Source organism: Indicator indicator, chromosome 4 (assembly GCF_027791375.1).
Source record: "Indicator indicator isolate 239-I01 chromosome 4, UM_Iind_1.1, whole genome shotgun sequence".
NCBI classification, from domain to species: domain Eukaryota; kingdom Metazoa; phylum Chordata; class Aves; order Piciformes; family Indicatoridae; genus Indicator; species Indicator indicator.
Window position 1 is genome coordinate 28,922,815 of NC_072013.1, and position 19,706 is coordinate 28,942,520.

Genomic DNA, 19,706 nt, shown 5'->3' on the forward strand with positions numbered 1-19,706 from the left:
ATCTAAAGCAGATTGCATTTATTTTTTGAACATGAAGGACAGCACTAATCCAATGACCTTGTATCTTCCCTAAGTCCATGGGAAATGTTCTGCAGAGCCCAGAAGCACACGTGTTGCTTTCACATCCGCACTGCAATTCAATAAGTAAAGCCATAGGAAAGAGCATAGCAACAAGTGGCAAAACCTACTGCTATTGCGCATCTGACCTCAAAAATCAAACATCAGGACTGGATAGTGCTGGTATTTTACATGAGAACTTCAGGAAAATCAGTAAAATTTGGGTCTTGTGTCTTCATATTATGAAATAAATGAAAAGCTTCCTTGGTTACTAGCAATGACAGTGAGCTTCAGGTTTTGTTTCTGCTGTACAGCACAGATGCTCTCTGAACCACACAAGCTGAATATACGTAAGAAAATCCCAACCAAACCACCTCATTTTTATTGCACGAGTCTACCCAAAGGCTCCACCCTAAATGAGCACAACTCAAACTCCATTAGCTGGCTGTTGCATCACCCTAGTAAGAAGAGGAACGGGTGGGAGGCAGGATGCATTTGTCTGCCTTTTTTTCTTCAGTATTTTGAGTTTACGTAGGAGGAGTGAAGCCTGCCTCTTCCAAGAGCAAAACAAGCTCTATTACCATTTAGCAGGCAGTTCAAAAGAGCTACACTGCAAAAAAATGCTTTGGTCCTAGCAACAGCTTAGCTCAGGGACTTTCAAACTTACCTTGCTGGGACACAGCTGTGGCCACTGCCTCCACTGCAGCCACTCCCTCCACCACTCACATCAGCAGCATGCTCCCACCCACATGCACACACTAGCCATGGCTCTAAGCTGGACAGGCAGTACATGCAATCCTCCACATACACACACAAGTGTACATGGATTTCATTCAGTGTCCACCCATGTCAGTAAGATCCTTTCCAGTAAGATCCTTTCCAGTAATCTCAGAAGGATCTTTCATTCAGTTCTGAGCAGGTTACTGCCACTTCTAAGTACAACTCATCACAGGTAATTCAATGCAAATACAGTCCTGTTCAGGCAGGAAGACAATAGAGCCTGAGATGCCAGCAACCAGAGGACACTACAGATCTGCAGACATTTGCACATATGCATTTGGAACCATGTTTCCAGGGAAGACACAAAAGAAAGAATTCCCTGTTTTTCACATTTTATTAGGGAGCTTAAAACCAGCCAGGATTTTGTTTGCCAAATGCCCAGCAGATTATTAGAGGTAGACGTTAGAGGTTCACCCTTGAGCAGAGAGGTTTCTCCTGGGTCTAACGTGGATATTTATAACAGGTCAGGGATAGAATACATAGGAGAGTTCTTCTGTTCTGAACATGCCAACCAGAGTTTATATCCCTGGGCTATACTTACAGGAGTCTGGAAGCAACAATAGAGCTTGGTGAGGAATGGATGGTTTCTTGCCAAGGAAAGGATGCGTTTCTCAGTCATGGTGCATTCAACATCATCATCTTGGAGAATGACATCCTTCTTCAACACCTTCACTGCATAGAGCTGCCCACTCTCTTTCATCTTGGCAAGCATCACCTAAAGCAAAGGGAAGGGTGAATCGTAAGGGCTGAGCTATCAGTCTCACACCTTCTCACGCTAGAAAGGTCAGTTATCTCATGACCAGGCTTGTGAAGCAAGTGAGTCAGCCTCCTGGTATGGGCATCAGTGTAGAATCAATGACACATACACTACTGTCTGCAGCAGACTTCTCTAGATAGAAACACCCACGCATGTTGCTCCAATATCTGGCAAAGGGCTGGTTGGTCAAAGCTCATCCACTGTACCAGGACAAACACCTTGAACAGTGCCATCCATCCCACTTCCCTTCTCAGTTATCAAATTCAATTGCACCATTTCAGGTTGGCTTTGTGGCAACGCAGAGAAATGAAACAGCCATCTCACTGCATTTTTAACCACTGTCTTGTTTCCTTTAAAGGAAAAGTCTTTACATGCTCCAAGAAACGCTGCCCAAATGAGTGCCAGTACACACACTTGCAATGTCTGGCATGGGCCCTGGCATGCAGCTGTTCCTTTGGTTGCTAACCTTTTTCTTTTTTGCAATATCCAATCTTCAATTCACCGTCAACTTGCCTTCTCTTCCCTTGTCTTCATTGCTTTCTGTAACCAACCAAGCATACTCCACCGGATGGCCTGTGTGCTACATTATGAAGTAACTTCATCTGTCTTGGAGTTCCTTAAATAAGGAATTTGGTTTTCCCCAAAAGAGCCATGAATAACTCTCACCTTTCCAAAACTGCCTTTTCCCAATACACGAAGGAAGGTTAAGTCTTTGATCCCAAGTTTGCTTGCTGAACTTTCACTAACGTTGTTGCCATCTTTCAGGCTGCCTTTTCCCTGATGTCTCAAAGTAGATCTTGAAACCAGTTTCTGTGGAGGAAAGTAAGTATCAGTATACGTAGAAATTGTACTTCTGCCTCAGAGGTGTACACAAATAGTCAACATACCAAAGCTAAGCATTTAGGACCTGTTCAGATACGTTGTATGACCATTGGAACAGGAAGCACAATGGTATCACCACCTGGCATAGCTGCTATGTGTGACCAACCAACCTCAACATCGCAGAGAGCTGTGTTGAGATGTCAATACCAGTTCCTGACCCGAGTGTTTCAAGTTGCAAACTCACTGCCCAGCAGATCCAAGCCTGCCTCTCTCCATCTTCACTCCCCAGGAAAAAAAAAGGCAATGACAGTAGAAATCAGAGTCTCCTATCTAATATCTAAGCAAGGACAGCTGCATGATTCCTGCAATATGCAAATCCTCATGAGATCTAGAACCCAAGCAGATTTCGTCTGAATTTCTTAGGCTTCTATCTGATTTTATGACTCAAAGCCCATTTCAGTGGGACTTAAACTTCACAGCATTTTTCAGTCCCACAGCTTGGCTGCCTTCCTCCACTGTTGCAAATTTGATGGGAGGCTGTTCATTCCCATGCCAGCAGTGAAGTGTCTGCATTTTCAGGAATTGTACCAGAATTAGCATGTTTTTAGAGTTTCTGCTCTTCCAACATACGAAGATCAAGTCAACGTCCAGTGCCCTCCTTTCACAGCTCTCACATGAGTACACGTATAAGACATGAGAACTTCTATTAGCCTGAAAAAAGCTCACACAGACTTCTTGAGCTCCACCTTGTGACTACTTTAGTGTAAAGCAAAGTTTTTCCTGCACAGGCGGCTTGTCCAACTGCCACAGAAATGGCAGCCCCACCGATGGGGAAAGAATGAAGAGCCTTCAGGACAATACCCAGCAAAACTCACAACAGATTTAAGTTTACAAGCACAGTCTGAACATTTACTTAGCCCCTTTAGCTCACAAATAATGAGAGGCAATTGTTAAGCAGCAAGCACAGATTTTTAGTTTTCCTGGTTCCCTCTTCTTTTGATGTGCAGATTATGCAAACAAACGGTAACGAGTGTTAGTTTTTACAGAACTGAAAAGGGAGTGTGGGACTTGTGTTTCCCTCTAACTCCCAGGATAACTGTTCTCCTGAAATGCTACAGCACGAACAGCAAAGATCAGAAAGCCTCATTTGCTGCAAACCAACTGAAATCAAGTGACAGCACTGCCTCATGAGCAGGCTGGGCTGGTTCAGCCACTTTACCACAAGATGCTATACGAATTGTGTGACAAGATTTACCAGGTCTGGCAAATGTGTTTTGGGTTATAATATTTTCTTTTTGGTAAAAAAAAAAAAAAAGCCCAACATTTTATTATGGGCTATTGTGGTTTCAGGCACATTCACTTTTCAAAAATACTCACAAAGGAAAAATGATTAAAACTTGTTATCAAATGACAGCTCTGATTTCTATTATTCTCATGGGCATTTTCACTCAAACTCTTACAAGGTGTTCTATACTCTCTGGACAGGCTCAGATATACAACAGCTGAATTTTTAGGATGCTCTAAGTACTGACAACCAGAAATTGTACACATATATCCCAATCCTGGCAACAAGCTCACTGGGACCCTGTTTCAGACAGCAAAGACCAGAGATTTTGTGCTGACAGGAATTTTACCTTGGGAAATTGTAGTGAAAAGTTAAATGGTTTCCTCAGAATCACTCAGAAAAACAGTAACAAATCAGGGAAGAGAATCTAAGCTTCTTGCTGAGCTCTTCTTATGCCCTACTCTGAGCTACATACACAGACAGTGCATTTGTGTTCACAGGAAAGGTAAAAGAAGGTATGGCATGAACTGACTGTTAATTAGTTTGAGGTTTTATTCTTCTCTCTTTCACATCAGACAGAAAAGAGTCAATGCTGTCATACCACTGTGAAGCATAAACATAAAAGAAAGCAACACCTATAGACTAAAGCATCCACCAAGGTAAACTTCGATGTAAGATCCATTTTCCAGGTGAAGTCTCTGCCACAAGCCACAGACAGTAACAACCTGTTCATGCTGTCCAACACCCAACGCCATCTGCCGTAACTGAGGTCTCTGACTTCTCCTGTACCCATATAAACAGTCAGTTGTAAAGGTTTCAAATAGAGGAGGATGGAGTGGGGGAAGACTCACCGAATTTGGGGAAATGCTCCCTGGTTGCAGCCCCATGCAGGCCAAGGTTTTAGCAAGCTCTGCGGAGTTCACCCCACAGTTCGGTGCAACGTTTGCTTGGCATCGGATGTGGACGTTCATTTTACAGACTGGCAGGGGGGATGGTAGGGATGGAAAATAAAAGCAAAGGAACAATTAAAGTAACTTAGAGGGATTTATTGCGGAGAAATAATTTAGTAATTCACTTTTAGGAAATATACCCATCTGGATCTACTCTGTGTCTTTAAAGAGATTTTTGCCACTGATCTCAGCAGAAATAAAATTAGGACTCTCATAAGAGAATAAACTCCTGAAAATCAAGAATATACCCCAAACTTTCCATGTAGGATGTCACATCACCTAAAGCTATTCATAAACATGTGCTTGTCAGGTTTATTAATACCATTGCAGCTATCCTGCAGATAAAATGAGCATTTACAAAGCCACAGAACTCCCAACAAACTTCCCCTGTATTGGCTGGTATCGAATTTTAAAGACATGCTGCTCAATGGGAAACAAAAGTCTTTTGTCCTCTCACTCATAGATACACACACTCCCTCTTGTGGGAGATGAAGGCAAAGGGAGAATGTTACAGAATTTTACAGTCTGGATCACTGAAACAAAAACGTAACAGCAGGACATGCTTTGTCATCAGTTAACAGCATGAACAGACAGGGTAGTCAGCCTAAAGCAATGACCTTCCTTTCCCCTCAGATGTTTTCTCATTGCATTATCTCATTAGCTGAGGAAAAATCTTGAGGTAAAGGGAAAACTGAATGCAGGAAGCAGCAATACCCAGGATATTGTCAATAATGTGAGTTAATGCTGTGATGAGAGTGCAGAGTAGAATCCTTCTAGAAGTCAGAGATTAAAAATTAGATAAGCTTTTTTTTTTTAACTCTTGCAAAGATGAATATTCATCACACAGCCTTCTCTTGAAGGTTGAACAAATCAAGCCCACACAGTGTATCACGAATCCAAAAATACATGTGTTTTGTGAAAAGGCTAGAGTTCTCAGCTGCTCACTTTTGCACTGTAGACCCTGTCGCATGATTCCCCAGAGCAAGGAACCACAGTGGTCACAGAAAGTCGGAACTTTGTAGTTGTGGACGCTGAACTTATGAGGAATGTTGATTCCAAACCTCTGTTCAGTCACCTGAGGCACCAAAAGAAAAACATATATTTAAATTCAAATACACAAGCTGATGTTCATTTCCATACAGGCATTTAAGTGCAGAACTATGAAAGCAATTTAACTCAGCAAGTGTCCCAGGAGATCACCTCTCTGAGGTCTACTGCAAGGGAACACTGACTGACCCACCACACCTGCTGTAGGCCTGCTCTGGTTTCCCTGCTGGGCAGGCTGAACTACCTGACAAAGCAGATTTTAAGAAGGGCTGCCCAGCCAATTTTAAATTCTTAAAACCAAGTTGAATTAGAAGTGTGGATTACCTCATCACAAACCTATCGCACTGAAGTGCCACATCTGAATTACATGAGCTATAGCATTTTATAACTAACCAGCTTTCAAAGTATTAACTTGCATACTATGTACAAATATCTAACTTTAAGTCAAGCTGTTCGGTTTTATTAAGTTTAACACTGAACAGTTTTCCCAGCTCCTCCCAAAATTCTCATTACTCTTCTCACCCTTGTTATTATTAACAGCCTTCCATTTCAGGCCCAGATTTCACTTCATCACTTGCTTTCATACCCTTTTTAACTTTATTCTTTTTAAAGTGTGAATCATTCAGATCTCAAAGACACCCCAGAAATGTTAGAATAGCTCAAGAAACCCATCCCTACTGAACCTCTTCACTACTTTCCATTTTGGCTCTCAACAGGCAGGTCCTGGAAGACTGAGGAGGAATTGACCACTTCACAAAGTCGGACAAGCAACAAAACAGTTTTAAAGTGAATGGTGCCTCCTCACCTTTGTCTTCTTTTCAATTAGTTTAGAGGTGCTATAAACACTTCACAACTCTAAATGCGGGGCAAGGAGACTCACCATTTAACTTGTACTTTAGCCTTGAGCATTTTAATTTAATTTTCACTGGGTAAGAGGTCATTTTAAGAAGTCTAGCTCAGCAGTTCAGAGACAAGAAGTAAGGAGCAAAGACAATTGCTTATCTGCCCAGGAAAGGTTTGTGCATGGCATGCCATACAGAACTACCTCACAATTAATAATATTTTAATTTCATTTTCCTTAAATTGTTTAATTTTCATTAAACAATTTCCAGTTACAGAAACAAAACATGCAAGGCAAAAAACAAAAATTATGCAAGGGATTTTATTGCAACATAAATAATTTCATGGAGTGTGGAGTAATGACTAAGTGGGCACTTTAAACTACCAAGAATGAAAAAAAAAAAAAGAAAAAGAAAAAAAAGGCATGAAAGACCAGTGGTTGGATTTTGAAGCCAGAGAAATCCACATTAAGAACCGGGCACTGAATTTTGATGACAACACAGTTAATCATGCAAGAAAATTACCAAGCAAGACAGTGGATTTGTTCTTTCTTGATGTCTTCCAATGAAGACACCCTGCTTCCTAAACTATGAGCTAACCAACCAGTTATTGGCATTAACTGAAGAACAACCAGACGATATTGCAGGGCTTTTACACATGTCCCTATCTCTCTCACTTTTAAACTCATGAATAAAGATAACTCAGAACAAATTCTGTTACAGGAACCCCCCCCAGCAACCCCGACAACACTGAATATTCACAAAGTATGTCGAATCAAGACAACTGACATGACTTTACCTTGAGATCGGTCTTGTTAGTATTGTTTTGGCATGTGCAAGCTGTAACAATTAGATGATGGCAGCGCTTGTGTACAACACAGGTGCATACTAGGAAATAAAACAGGCATGCTGAAAAGAGCTTGTGAATGACTCAGAACACATCAGCCCACCATCTGGGCTCTTTAAGGCTCAGAGGACACAGTAAAAATGTGAAAAATAATTAGCATCTTGGAATTTCCAAAATCTTGTACCAGATCTGGAGATCTATCTCCAGCCCACTGCAAGAGAAATTCTCACACAGCCCAGAAAACAGCTACTTATATCAAATATGGGTGATGCACACAGAAACAACAATGTAACTTCTCAGAAGAACTAATTGAAATAATTATCCAGAGGAGGGTATTTCACACAATATCCACAAATAATTTTAGAGAATGCAGGCCTAAGATACCCAAAGTCATCACTCAGTGCTTCTTACTCTGGTTATCCAAGTACATCCCGCCCAGGTTAGTTTGTCACAGAAGCTCAGTGCAATGCTTGGGCCTGAGAAACCAGGTAACTGCAGTAGAATGGTTAGGCTAATTAGCTAGTACTCATCAAAATGGCTAATCAGCAATTTTGATGGCTCCCCAGATCTGAATGGCTGGAATGAACTCGGATTCCTCCACTCCATAACCCCATGTACACTGTAGACACCACTAAGGGCTATAGCTACTGTCTACGTAAAGAGACTTTTGTAGTGGAAAATGCAAGTTGTAGATGTGCTTCAGGGTCCCACACTATTCTGTTTGTTGCTGACCTGAGCTTGCACTCATGAAAGAGTATCAATAACATTCACTTCCACACAGAAATTTTATGCAGGATATTCATTTTGTTTACATGCAGCTTCCTTTCATATGAGGACACCAGTGCCCTACTATGTTGCACAAGAAACAGGCTGCATTAGAAGGTTATGCTGAATGTCCACGCACCTGAAAAGCAAATAATTCTGTCACCTTACCACAGAAAGAGGGAAAGGCAGAATAATAAAGTGCAAATGAGCACCATATACATCTATACAGCCACTGAGCCAAAACAAGCATTCAGACAACAGTGCTGCACCCACCCACAAGGCTGCCCTTGGGTTTTACATTTCTAATTTCACTTTGTTGGACATCATATGGAAAGAAAGGAAGAGGATGGCTATTCCAGTACAGCACTTTGTATCCCAATACCAGTTGAACACTCTCCTGAAGGGACCCTGGATAAGCCAAGCCTAGCTGGATGTTGCATGCACTCAATGGGTCTGCACATGATGAAACAGCAATCAGACCTCTAGATGTCTGCATGAATGTAGATGGTAGCTCCAGTATGCGTGCAAGCTGTCAGCCTGACAGCTGCTCAAATCCAGAGTTTTGGCTGGCTGGGGAGGAAGAGAAGCTGTAACTTCAGAGAAGTTTCAACTTCAGGATGTTCCAGCAGCATGAGAAAATGCTCCTGGAACAGCACATCCCACACACACACCATGCAGCAGCAGAGCACCTTACCTTGGCACTGGTATCCCTGTTTCCCAAACACACCCCTGTTGAAAACAAAATAGGAACATAATTTAAACATCAGAAAGCCAGTTTTGCAGATCTTTTACAGAGCTAAGTCAAAAGGCAAGAGGATCTCAAAGTATTAGATACCTGGGGCAAAACTTCCCTGCTGGGCAAATAATGGTGCAATTCAGCACAGGATGTGAGAGTGTAACAAAGCACTGCAAGGGCCCAATCATACAGGGCAGACTGTCAACATGCACCTTATTCCCCATATTCCCCCTCAGTCCAGTTTCTGAAATACATCACTTTATTACAACACACACCACACTTATTAGCCTAATGCCAGCAGCCCACACCCTGTTATTATCTCTCCCACTCCCTGCTCTTTTGAGACATTTCTAAGTTTTTCTCCCTGCTCTGCGTACTCTCCCACATGCATCACCCCACACCGCTGATGGCTTTTCTGTTCTCAGGCATTTTCCCCAGTCTTTCAAGCACCTGATTTTTTCCCAGTGTAATCTCAAAGCTCCACTTAAGTTAATACCAGAGGTGTTTCTTCAAATTGCTTGGGTTACTTCCCCCCTCCATAATAACACCTATGCTTACAATTGAGGGGCATTGCCCCATCTCCACACCATTCCAGTTTGCTTTCAACATCTAAGACACACAACACCTCTGGTCTCTCTGCAGTCAGCTCCAGCTTGCAGCACAAATGTACACAGCTAAACCTGACAGCTGAGAAGAATCACATCTGTGGCCCTTAGTAAAGTGCTGGGTGACTGATTCATGATGAAGGGTGGCATGTTGGTCCCCAAAACAGGAAGGGATGGAAGCTCCACACCAACACGTTTGAGCTGTGCTTACCAGATGAACTCCCTGCAGTGTGAGCAGTAGGTTGGCTGCCGCAGGTAGGTGGCCATGAACTTGTGCCCGTTCACCTGGTGCACTCGCCTGCGCATCGCCCGCTGCCGCTTCCGAGTCAGGTTTTTAAATATCCGATCCCTCCGCAGGGTCCCTGGGCAGGAGGCAGGAAAAAAGAAAAAAACAGGCCACAGAACGTCAGCATGCACAGGTATTACTCCTGCTTTTGCTAGTGCAAAATGCTTTCAAAGGCCACAATTATATCCTTGGTTTAGAAGTTGGGAGACCATGGTCTAGAATGAGGATTGTATCTGGGGCAGGCAAAACTACACTCTTCATCTAGAAATAGTTGTCTTTTCCCATCTTCCTCTCACCCCTCTCCTATGTTGAGACGTGTTCCCAACCCATTAAATCACAAGATGTAAACAGACCAGCAGCTCAAGGCTAATAAGTTGTTATAATTGGAACAGTGATTCCTGAAAACATGACTCTGTGCAACCAACTGACCAGTGCCCTGCTTGGTGAGCAGCGTGCGTTCACCTTTGCTGTTCTTAGGCTACATTTTGTTATCACCGTTTGTAGCAGTTCAGTTTCCTATACTGGATAGGTAGGCACAGCCTAATTTTTCAAGGAATGTTAGTTGGTTGCTATGTGCTACTCTCAGTTTTCTTTGAAGTGCTCATTTTCCAATGGGTAAACAATTCTCTAAAGTTCTAGCAAGCAGGGACTCAGGAGCTTTTGACATTCAAATTGGAATTGTCTCAAAATTTAACTTTCTTTTTTTTTTCTCCCACTGAGTTTAGGTCAGCCATATAACAATTTCCTAGCAAAGCTCAATTTACACAAACCAAGTCACTCTTAAAAGGCAGAACTGAGCTCTACAAAGCCATTCTCATGCAGCAGCAGCCATATGACCTGGAAATCACAGCCAGCTGGTCTCTGGTATCTGTGCACAGACCAGGTCAGACATAGCTGAGCTTCCCAGATCAAAGCCTCATCTGGGGCACATTTGCCTCAGAAGAACAAACTGAAATTTGCAGCTTCCAAGTTGGTTGTTTTGTAAAGTAAAGGCCCTTCAACAAGTGCTTTTTGGGGACACGTACTGGAATCTGCTAGAGGTGACTGCACCCCAATGTGCATACCCAAGGGTTTGAGCATAAACTGGAACCAAGACAAATGCCAGCCATTGCCAAGCGCTCAGCACAGATATAATGACACAGGAAGGGACCAGTGGTCTGTAAATCTCCCACCCATCTGATGATCTTGGAGAGAGCAGTAGTACCCAAACACAGCTGTTACCATCCCACTTCATTTACCCACAAAAAGGAGGCAGAGCATTTCCCTGCATTCAACTAACCACTGGGGGAAAACCAAAACAAAACGAATAACAACAACAAAAACACAAAAAAGCCCCAAAACAAACAAACAAACGAAACCCCCCAAGCAACCAAAACCAAAAATGTGAAAAAGCTGTCAAGCTGATCAAGGCTGGAAATGTCAGTCCTACATCACAGGCATATTTCCTGGTTCTCTTTGTAGGAGTGCAGATAAGGGAAGCCATCCTGTCAGTACTAAACCCAGCCACTTCAAAGGGCTGCAAGCCACACAATGTATGCCTCTCAGTACTCTTGCCACACAGGTTTAGAATAAAACCCAGCCATAAAGCTAAAGGGCTTTTTTCTGCTGTGTTCTCCCAACCATTTGTGGATGCACCCCCTCCACAGGCACTAATGGAAACCTTCTACCCAGTGGCACAACTGCAACACAGAGCACAGCTTGTATTTATTTTTAAAATTGAAGGGCATGCTATAAATTAAGATTTTCCCATTAAGACAAAAAAAAGGATGTGGTAGGGCTGGTTCCAGCACTTAACAGAAACCTGCCTTCTTCAGTGCAGAGCTTCAAGCAGCTGGGCAGAGAGACAAGCACAGAAAAGCCTGCCTTTCTAGGGAAGGGCTTAAACACATGCTTCATTCTCACTGAAGTCAACAGGTCTCAGAAGACAACAGGAATTACCAGACTAAATCAGAATATTGGTCCATCTAGTTCAGCATCCTGCTTCTGCCAGTGGGCAATGAAAACACATCAGCAAGACCAAGGAACTCTGCAGCTGGAATATAATTTACCTCTTTCCCACACACGAGATGTCATTTTGATTTGCAGAAGTGAGAGTTGGTGTACAGAGGTTTAATATCACTTCCAAACACTTAATCATCATTGCACAATTTCAACAGCTTTGTTATCCACCATGGGCAAGAACAACTTCAAGAGGTCAACCAGTTCATGCCTCTTTTGCATAAGAAAGATCAAGAGTCATTTGCTTTGCTAAGCCCCAGCTTCTTGCAACTTCAACATGAGGATTAAGAAAAGTAAATAAATAAAATTTAAAGTTCACGGCAGTATCACAGAATTTGCCCACTTTTAGATTCAAGAGAACAACTCCTTGGTTTAGGTTTAAGCATATATTTAAGTGTTTTCTTGGGTCAGGGCCAAACACCTTAATTGGCAAAGCATCCTGTCTTTGGTATTCAGTACATATAGGAGAACTTCCAAGGCATGGAAAGGAAAGAGCAAGAGTTTGTGAGTGGGTGGTGAGCACGTAAGTAAATCACCCAGAAGAGTAATCCAGTTACCAGCTTGCTTCATACCAGCTGCTCCATTAGAACCCCAGCAACTGATGATTAAGTTCATGCACTCACATTTACCAGACTTTAAGGGAAGACATCCCAAATTTAGCTCATGTAGTTTCTGGTTTTGCCTCAGTTCCCCTCAAGGATCAGCACAGGGTAATTGCCTCCCTAGTGCTCCCATATGCAGTGAAAAGCCCACATGTACCCAAGAACAAATCAGCCCTTTGCACCAGGAAGAGGGGATACTTGAAGGTGGCCTGCAAAGCCACTGTATGGGGCACTGCTGTGTCTCCCTTTGATTTGCCTGGCTTCAGAGAGACTGCACTTTTGAAATGCTTCAGGAAGACTAAAGAAAATTACAGGCACTTGCTTTTTCATGGGTAAAATCTCCATGCTGCCTGCGCTGGTGGGTCATAACTATGACTAGGTCTGAGCCTTCTCTTCTGAGCTGTGCTTGGCCTCCGTCTTCTGTTCTTCAGCCACCAACATCTCACACAGCACATCTTAGAGACCCACTTTTCAGTAAAACACATGCTGCAATTTCGTGTTCTTCCCCCCCCCAAAAGCATCATTCATATTTAAAACATTCATCAAATTTCACATTTTCCCATATTACTTGGCTGCATTACCCTGCCATCTTTCTCCAGATGCAGCATATCTTCCAGGTGATCCTCACCCATCCTTGCATTCTCCTCACACTACATTATAACAAATCTAAGCATTACTTTGCAGGAGTCTGACTTAGCAAAGCCTGGATTACTTTTCATATGCAATTAGCTCTTCTGGGCACTGCTCTTCCCATTTCCTGACACTGAGTGAAAAGGAAAGGGAGAGCAAAGCACAACTTCAGACACACCCTAGGCATAGGCAGGGTGTGATCCACCATGTGATCTGGTCAATCTACACATACAAAACCACCTCACAGAATAAATCTCTTTCAGAAGGCTTTGGTGCTCACCCATCCCACACAGCACACTATGAAGCAGACAAGTTCAATCCTCCAACAAGGCACACGTGATTTTGAAATGGCAGAACATATCACTACCAAAACCACCTTCCTCCCAACCTCAAGCCTCTTCAACCACCAAAGATCACAGAATCACATGATGGCAGTTCCTCAGCTCACATCTGCCAAACAGTTCCCAGCACCTCTGAGCGAGAGGTTGCATACAGAAATACAGAGCAGAAGTGTCCTGGTGGACAGTGTCCAACACAGCAGCCCTTGGGTCTCTCAGTGTCAGAGGATGCAAAGCCACCACAGGCATTTTCTTTGCTCATGTTCTGCCTTCTGGCCAGCTTCCTATAGAATATGCATTTTCCTTCTGCATGTGGAGAGCATTTTACAAAACAAAGCAGCTCTAGACTGCTTTAGGAGATCCAGACTTTTAAAAGCCTCTAATCTCTGGTAAAGCAACAACCACCATGAATGGTTCAAATGTCCAAATACTGCTATAAAAACAGGCAAGTAATTACCCAGGGAAGGGAGTTGTCCAAATCTATGGTTAAATTTGGACGTCTGTAACTATGGGGTATTTACTGGGGCTGGCTATGTGCAAAAGTAACTACAAAGTTAAATACTAAAAAGCCCCTTTGCCTTTCCTCCTCTGCACTGATGCCTAACACGTGTTTAAGGCAGTGGAAATTATGCACACGGAGGGAGAGGAGAATAAATAACCCACCAAGTCATCTGAGGACATCTGCCTGCACTAGCCCAATGCTCACTCACTCAGCAACCCTACTACACTGCCCTACCTTCCCCGTGAACTTACCAAATCCTGCCCTTCCCAGACAGAGATCTTCTCCTTCTGCCCCCTGCTCCCTGCCCCCCTTGTTCATTACAGTGGGTAATTTCAATTAAGTCCTACCAGCAGTGGCATAACTACAGCAGTAAGAGAACAGGAAGAGCTGCAGCATAACATGTTGTGTATATAATGGTTTGCCTCAATGTTAAAGCCTGTGAGGTCTCATCTATTGGAAATCAATCTTGCTGTCGTGCTATCAGCCACTGCTGTAACAGCACCACAGCAAAGGTCATTTGGGTATGTCCTGATATGTGACATTTTCTGGTGTTATACTCCTGTACACATCAACAGGATTTTCCTTTGAAAGACAAAGGTAGTCAATGTAAAAAGCCTTAACACAACAACACTAACAGATTAAAACTTAATTAAACCTCTTTTTTTTCTTTTTTTTTTTTTTTTAATTAGTAGCAGTATACACATCCTGTGCCCCCCTGGCACAGAGCTTCAAGATGCTGTTGCACTGAGTGATAGACAAACATGGAGCAGAGACCACCCACTGAACTTATTAGACTGTAAAAAGCAAGATAACAGACTGACAGACACCTCCCTCAACCCCTCTCTCAAACAGCACTGAACATGACTTCAGAACAGAACAAGCATTCATCTAGCCCACACCCTAAAGGTGAGAAGTAGGGATTGGGTATTTTGGGAAAAGAATATGCAAAACTTCTCTCACAGAATGGTTTGAACTGGAAGGGACCTTAAAGATCATCTCATACCAACCCACTGCCATGAGCAAGGACAACTTCTACTAGACCAGGTTGCTCAAGGTCCCAATCCAATCTTGCTTTGAACACTTCCAGGATTGGAGCCTCTGTAACTTCTCTGGGCAACCTGTCCCAGTGCCTCCCCACCCTTATGGTGAAGAATTTCCTCCTAATGTCTAATCTAAATCTGTCTTCTTCCAGTTTGAAACCATTAGCTCTCATCCTGTCACTGCATGCTTTTTTAAAAAGTCTGTCTCCAGTTCTTCTGTAGGCCCCCTTCAAATATTGGAAGGCTGCAATAAGGTCACCCTGGAGCCTTCTCTTCTCCAGGCTGAACAATCCCAATTCTTTCAGCCTTTCCTCAGAGGAGAGGTCTTCCAGCCCTTTGAACATTTTTGTGGCCCTCCCCTGGACCAACTCCAACAGGTCCATGTCTTTCTTGTGCTGAGGACTCCAGAGCGTGGACACTACTTCAGGTGAAGTCTCATCATAGCACAGTAAGCAAATCAAGTAAAAGTGGGGGGGAGGCTGTGCACCCTGGTTTGTGTTAGAACAGAACTAACTCTGTTCAGCAATTTTACTTTCAGCTCAGTGTATAAGCAGCTGCACTTTCCACAGTAAACAACGTGTTTTTGCAGTGCCTCCCTCTAGCAGCAGCAGCACTGGGTGTTTCTAGTTAGTACCAAAGATTGAGTTGCAGAGCAAAGTCACTGCTAAATCCTGTGTACCACACTGGGTGTGCAAAAACTAAAAGGCTGCACCTGCAGTGGGAAGCAGACAGGACAGGTGACCCTAAACTGACAAATGAGGAATTCTGTTCCATAGACATCATACTCAGCATTTTTAAGTATTTTTAATTTTCTTTTCCAAACCATCAGTCTCTCTTCCCTTAGGGAAGGGAGAGACATTAATAGAGGGCATCTGTCACCCATTCAGTGAACAGCCCAGCCCTGACCCTTGACAGAGGAGAATGAATACACACATGCACCCGGTCCAGCCACCAGTATGGAGTGTTCTCTCAATATCAACAGCGAGCTTCCTCACATGTACTGGATATAAACAGAGGCTAAACCACAATGTTTATTTTCTAAGCTGAAAAACATGTATGTTATGACAAAAAAAAACTTTTACAAGGGCTTAGCACCTTTTAATCAGGAGTTTTATCACCATAGTCCCATAGATGGTCAATACCACAGGAAACTTTGCTAATTAAAACATTATAAACACAACACAGCATTGAGAAAGAGGCTGACAGCCTGACTGAAAACAAGGGACAAGGATTTAAAGGCTACAACCCAAAGGGGTATTTCCCTTGCTGACTGTTCTGCTTCTCTAGTATTAGTGTTGCAGAGTGAAAGCCTGTTTTTCTTCGGTTGCCCTCAAAAGTCACCTGGCTACACCAAATAGCCACGTCTGCAGGGATTGTGTTAACTACACAGGGTTTCTCTCCTATAGGGTTCCATATCCAAAGTTTCTGTCCTGCTGCTGCTTTTGCCAGTCCATGCATGAAACCAGATTGGTTCAAATCCCAGGAGAGGCTTACTGCAAAGCAAACATGTGACACATCAAACACAGGCTGGGACTTATGTTTGATCCACTTGCTATTTTCCCCTCTGAAACCTGATAACGTTTTGTATGCAGACCAGAGAGAAAGCCAGCTACTGCTGGCAGCACTAGGCTGTCTTCTAGGGCTTCACAGAAAAAAGATAAATTGCCTTTAACATGGTTAGGATGCTGACCCGTCAATAGTCTGAAAGAATAAGGAATAATTAGGCTCTTAATCCAAAGAAATAAGAGTTTTCCCCACTCATGAGCATGAAACAGCATTATCAGCAGTGTTGAAGGTTTCAACGTGGCAGCAGTGAGGACAGGATCAGTGACGTTCGCACACCAATACCAGTTCACATCATGGTGCCCAGCTACTGCTGCAAAAGCCCATCAATAAGCTTATTTTTAGAAATACACAATGACACCAAAGCTCCAGTGGCACCAGTAGGTGAGACAGCAAAGCTAAGAGGACATCTCCATGTTCCCCAGGCTTAACAGCTACAGCTGTGCTCCATCCATCGCTACTAAACTCACTGTTCACCTTCCCGCTGTGGAACTAGGGTCAAGACTTTTTGCTGGGGTTTAGTTTTCCTCAGTCACAGTCTCTTACACTTGGATGTAACAGCACCAGGCCAGCTCTACAGAGCTGGAGTGACCAGTATGTGGCTGCTGGGAGCCATTCACATGAGCAGGAGAAGGCTGCAAAGCAGTGGGCAGAGCCTAGTGCTGGGGCTGAAGGAGGAGTATCTGCTTTTCAGCTGTTTGCATAAGGCCTGTGAGATACAGACAGAAGCAGAACAGGAAGATAGCAGCTTGAGAAACTCTTAAAACAAGTATTCTGCCACTGCTTTGAATCTAGCAACCAGTTATGAACACTCTGAAAGTGATTTTGCATAGTTTAAGTCATGATTGCCAAAAGGTTTCAGGTGTGCACAAGGCAGCTCAAAAACGTTGTTCTCCGCATGTACTTTTACAAGCTATTTTGGGGGATTTTTTTTTTTTTGAGATTGTTGATGTTAACAGCTATGAAGCAAAGCATTGCAGCACGTTGTGCAAGGCTGAAAAATATGAATGGAAAAGGTTTTCCATTCATTTCTGTAGTGAGTAACACTGGACTGAGCAAATGCGATGCTGAGGATAACAAAAGATTTCAGTGAACACAAGCAATCCCATGCCTAAGAGACCAGGTTCTCCAACAGAGATCACTGCAGGCCAGCCCATTTGTGCTTCCCAGGCCACAGGCAGCAGAAATGCTGTGGACTGCCAAGAAGGATGTGTTTGAAGGCAATGGCCACTTTCCTGCACTCTTCTCTCCCTTCTCTTTACAGGCACACCACCGTGAGAGAAGGAAGGCACAGCCTCATTTTTCATCCTGTGCTAGGTTTTCTGCCAAGAGCAAGAAAGGTTTTTACCTGTGCAGCATTTTATCATTTCATCTCTGAAAGTTTTTGCTTTCATTTGGAGATTGTAACCTCATGATACTTCTGTCTGCGCAAGAGACAATGCAGAGTTGTCTCAGCCTGCACAACGAGGAGATGCCAGGAAAGAAGGATTTTTTTTTTTTTTTTAATTAGAAGAGGGACTTGAGGGAAACAGCAGAAACTCAAGCACTTCACTGAGCCCTTCAGAGGAGCCCCAGATTGGTGCTGTTAACTTGAAGGCCACCTCCTATCTGTCCCATACCCAGCAGGAGACAGATGATGCCCACGCAGTTTGGAAAAAGTAGGATAAATTAGACTGTAGCCAAGGCTCTAGTGGAACATGCTCTTCCAGCAGCAGTAGAGGCCCCAAAAGACAAACCCAGTCCCTTTGCTCCCTCCTCCTGATGGAATCCTTTCCCTGCTTCCATCACAGACCTGTCAGGATGACTCCATCTGCAGCTGTTCCATCACCCACTCATATCACATTGATCTGAGGTAAGAATAGGCAATAACAAAAAAAACCAAACCCAGTGAGAAACAGGCAGCAATAACTGCCTCTCCTCCTCAGCTGCAGGCAGAACAGCAGATCTTCTCACAGTCTCAATTTTGTCATAAGATGCAGACAATCCTCCTTAAAGACGTGCAAATAATACTAGTACCATGTACTACTTACTGCACTGCTCATTAAAGCCTTAACAGACCAATTCTTCTCCCTCTTCCCCTCACCAACTATAATCATTATTATTTCCTTGTGCTTAAGCAAGTGAATTTCCATTGTAAAAACCTCTTGTTAGTCCTTCTCACCTATTAAACACAGGAGAAAAATGTTGAGATGGGATGGAAACCATTTAAATACGTTATTCATTAAAAACAGGAAAATAAAACTAACAAAGCAACTTTGACCTTTTCCATGATTAATTCATGCACCAGAAACCCTCTGCACCCTAGGTTTTAGAAGATACCAAACTACACTGCTACAGAGCAGAAGCAGCACTAACAGTGACAGTGTTGATAACTCAAAGCTACCAGCACTAATGCAAATTCCTTGAGGAAAGCAAGAGTGGCAGGCTGGGCAAACAGCAGGGAGATCCTGAACTCTCCCCTGCCCCTGATGCCTCAGGGCTTGTGTGTGGTAACCCTCAGCAGCTCACATGAGTGTAGGAGGCTCTGTAGCAGGTATCACAACATGCTATCTGATGGCCCAGCCCACACAGGGAAGCATGAGCTCTGAGTTGAACCTATTTTTAACCAGATGCAGTTTAAAGCTATTTTTAAGGAGATGCTTTGGGGACATCCCCCTTTTGGGATATGTGGCCAGCTTCAGAATTAAAATTGGCCATCTCAGTATTAAAACAAGAGTGTCCAACTCTTACACTCGACTAAATCTGCTGAAAATCCACACCTTTATGTTTAGGCAGTGCAGTTTTCCAGAGGCACAGATTTAACATGTCTCAAGAGAAGGAGGACCAGGAAAATATTCTGTATGTAAGATGAGACAAAACACACAAAGAAACCAGGATCAACAGAAAGCCAGTTGAAATGGAATTATCAAGCAGCTTGTGTCCAGAGGGACTTAAAACTTTACACTAATTCCACAAACAGCAACCACAGAATGTTAGAATTGTTTCTATTGGGAAAGACCATTGAGTCCAACCATTATCTGACTCTACCAAGTCTGATGCTAAATCATGTCCCTCAGCACCACAGATATGTGTGCTTTAAACACCTTCAGGGATGGTGATTCAACCACCTCCCAGGGGAGCCTATTTCAGTGTTTCAGTGAAGACATTCCTTCTAATATCCAACCTAAACCTCCCCTGGTGCAACCTGAGGCCATTTCCTCATGTCCTATCACTTGTAGGGAGAACAGACCAACACCCACCTTGCTACAACCTCCTTC

The 19,706-nt window shown here is 43.3% G+C and overlaps 1 protein-coding gene across 1 annotated transcript in view; it reads right to left on the reverse strand.

Annotated features, from left to right (window-relative positions):
• The window catches only part of PRKCH (protein kinase C eta), a 119,031-nt gene that overhangs the window by 60,300 nt on the left and 39,025 nt on the right, over window positions 1-19,706 (reverse strand). Inside the window, exons 3-9 of the mRNA XM_054380670.1 lie at window positions 9,702-9,852; window positions 8,844-8,878; window positions 7,337-7,425; window positions 5,597-5,726; window positions 4,553-4,680; window positions 2,261-2,404; window positions 1,379-1,552 (exon numbers count right to left, since the gene is read on the reverse strand). Coding sequence (XP_054236645.1) covers window positions 1,379-1,552; window positions 2,261-2,404; window positions 4,553-4,680; window positions 5,597-5,726; window positions 7,337-7,425; window positions 8,844-8,878; window positions 9,702-9,852 — 851 coding nt within the window. The remainder of the gene's footprint in view (window positions 1-1,378; window positions 1,553-2,260; window positions 2,405-4,552; window positions 4,681-5,596; window positions 5,727-7,336; window positions 7,426-8,843; window positions 8,879-9,701; window positions 9,853-19,706) is intronic.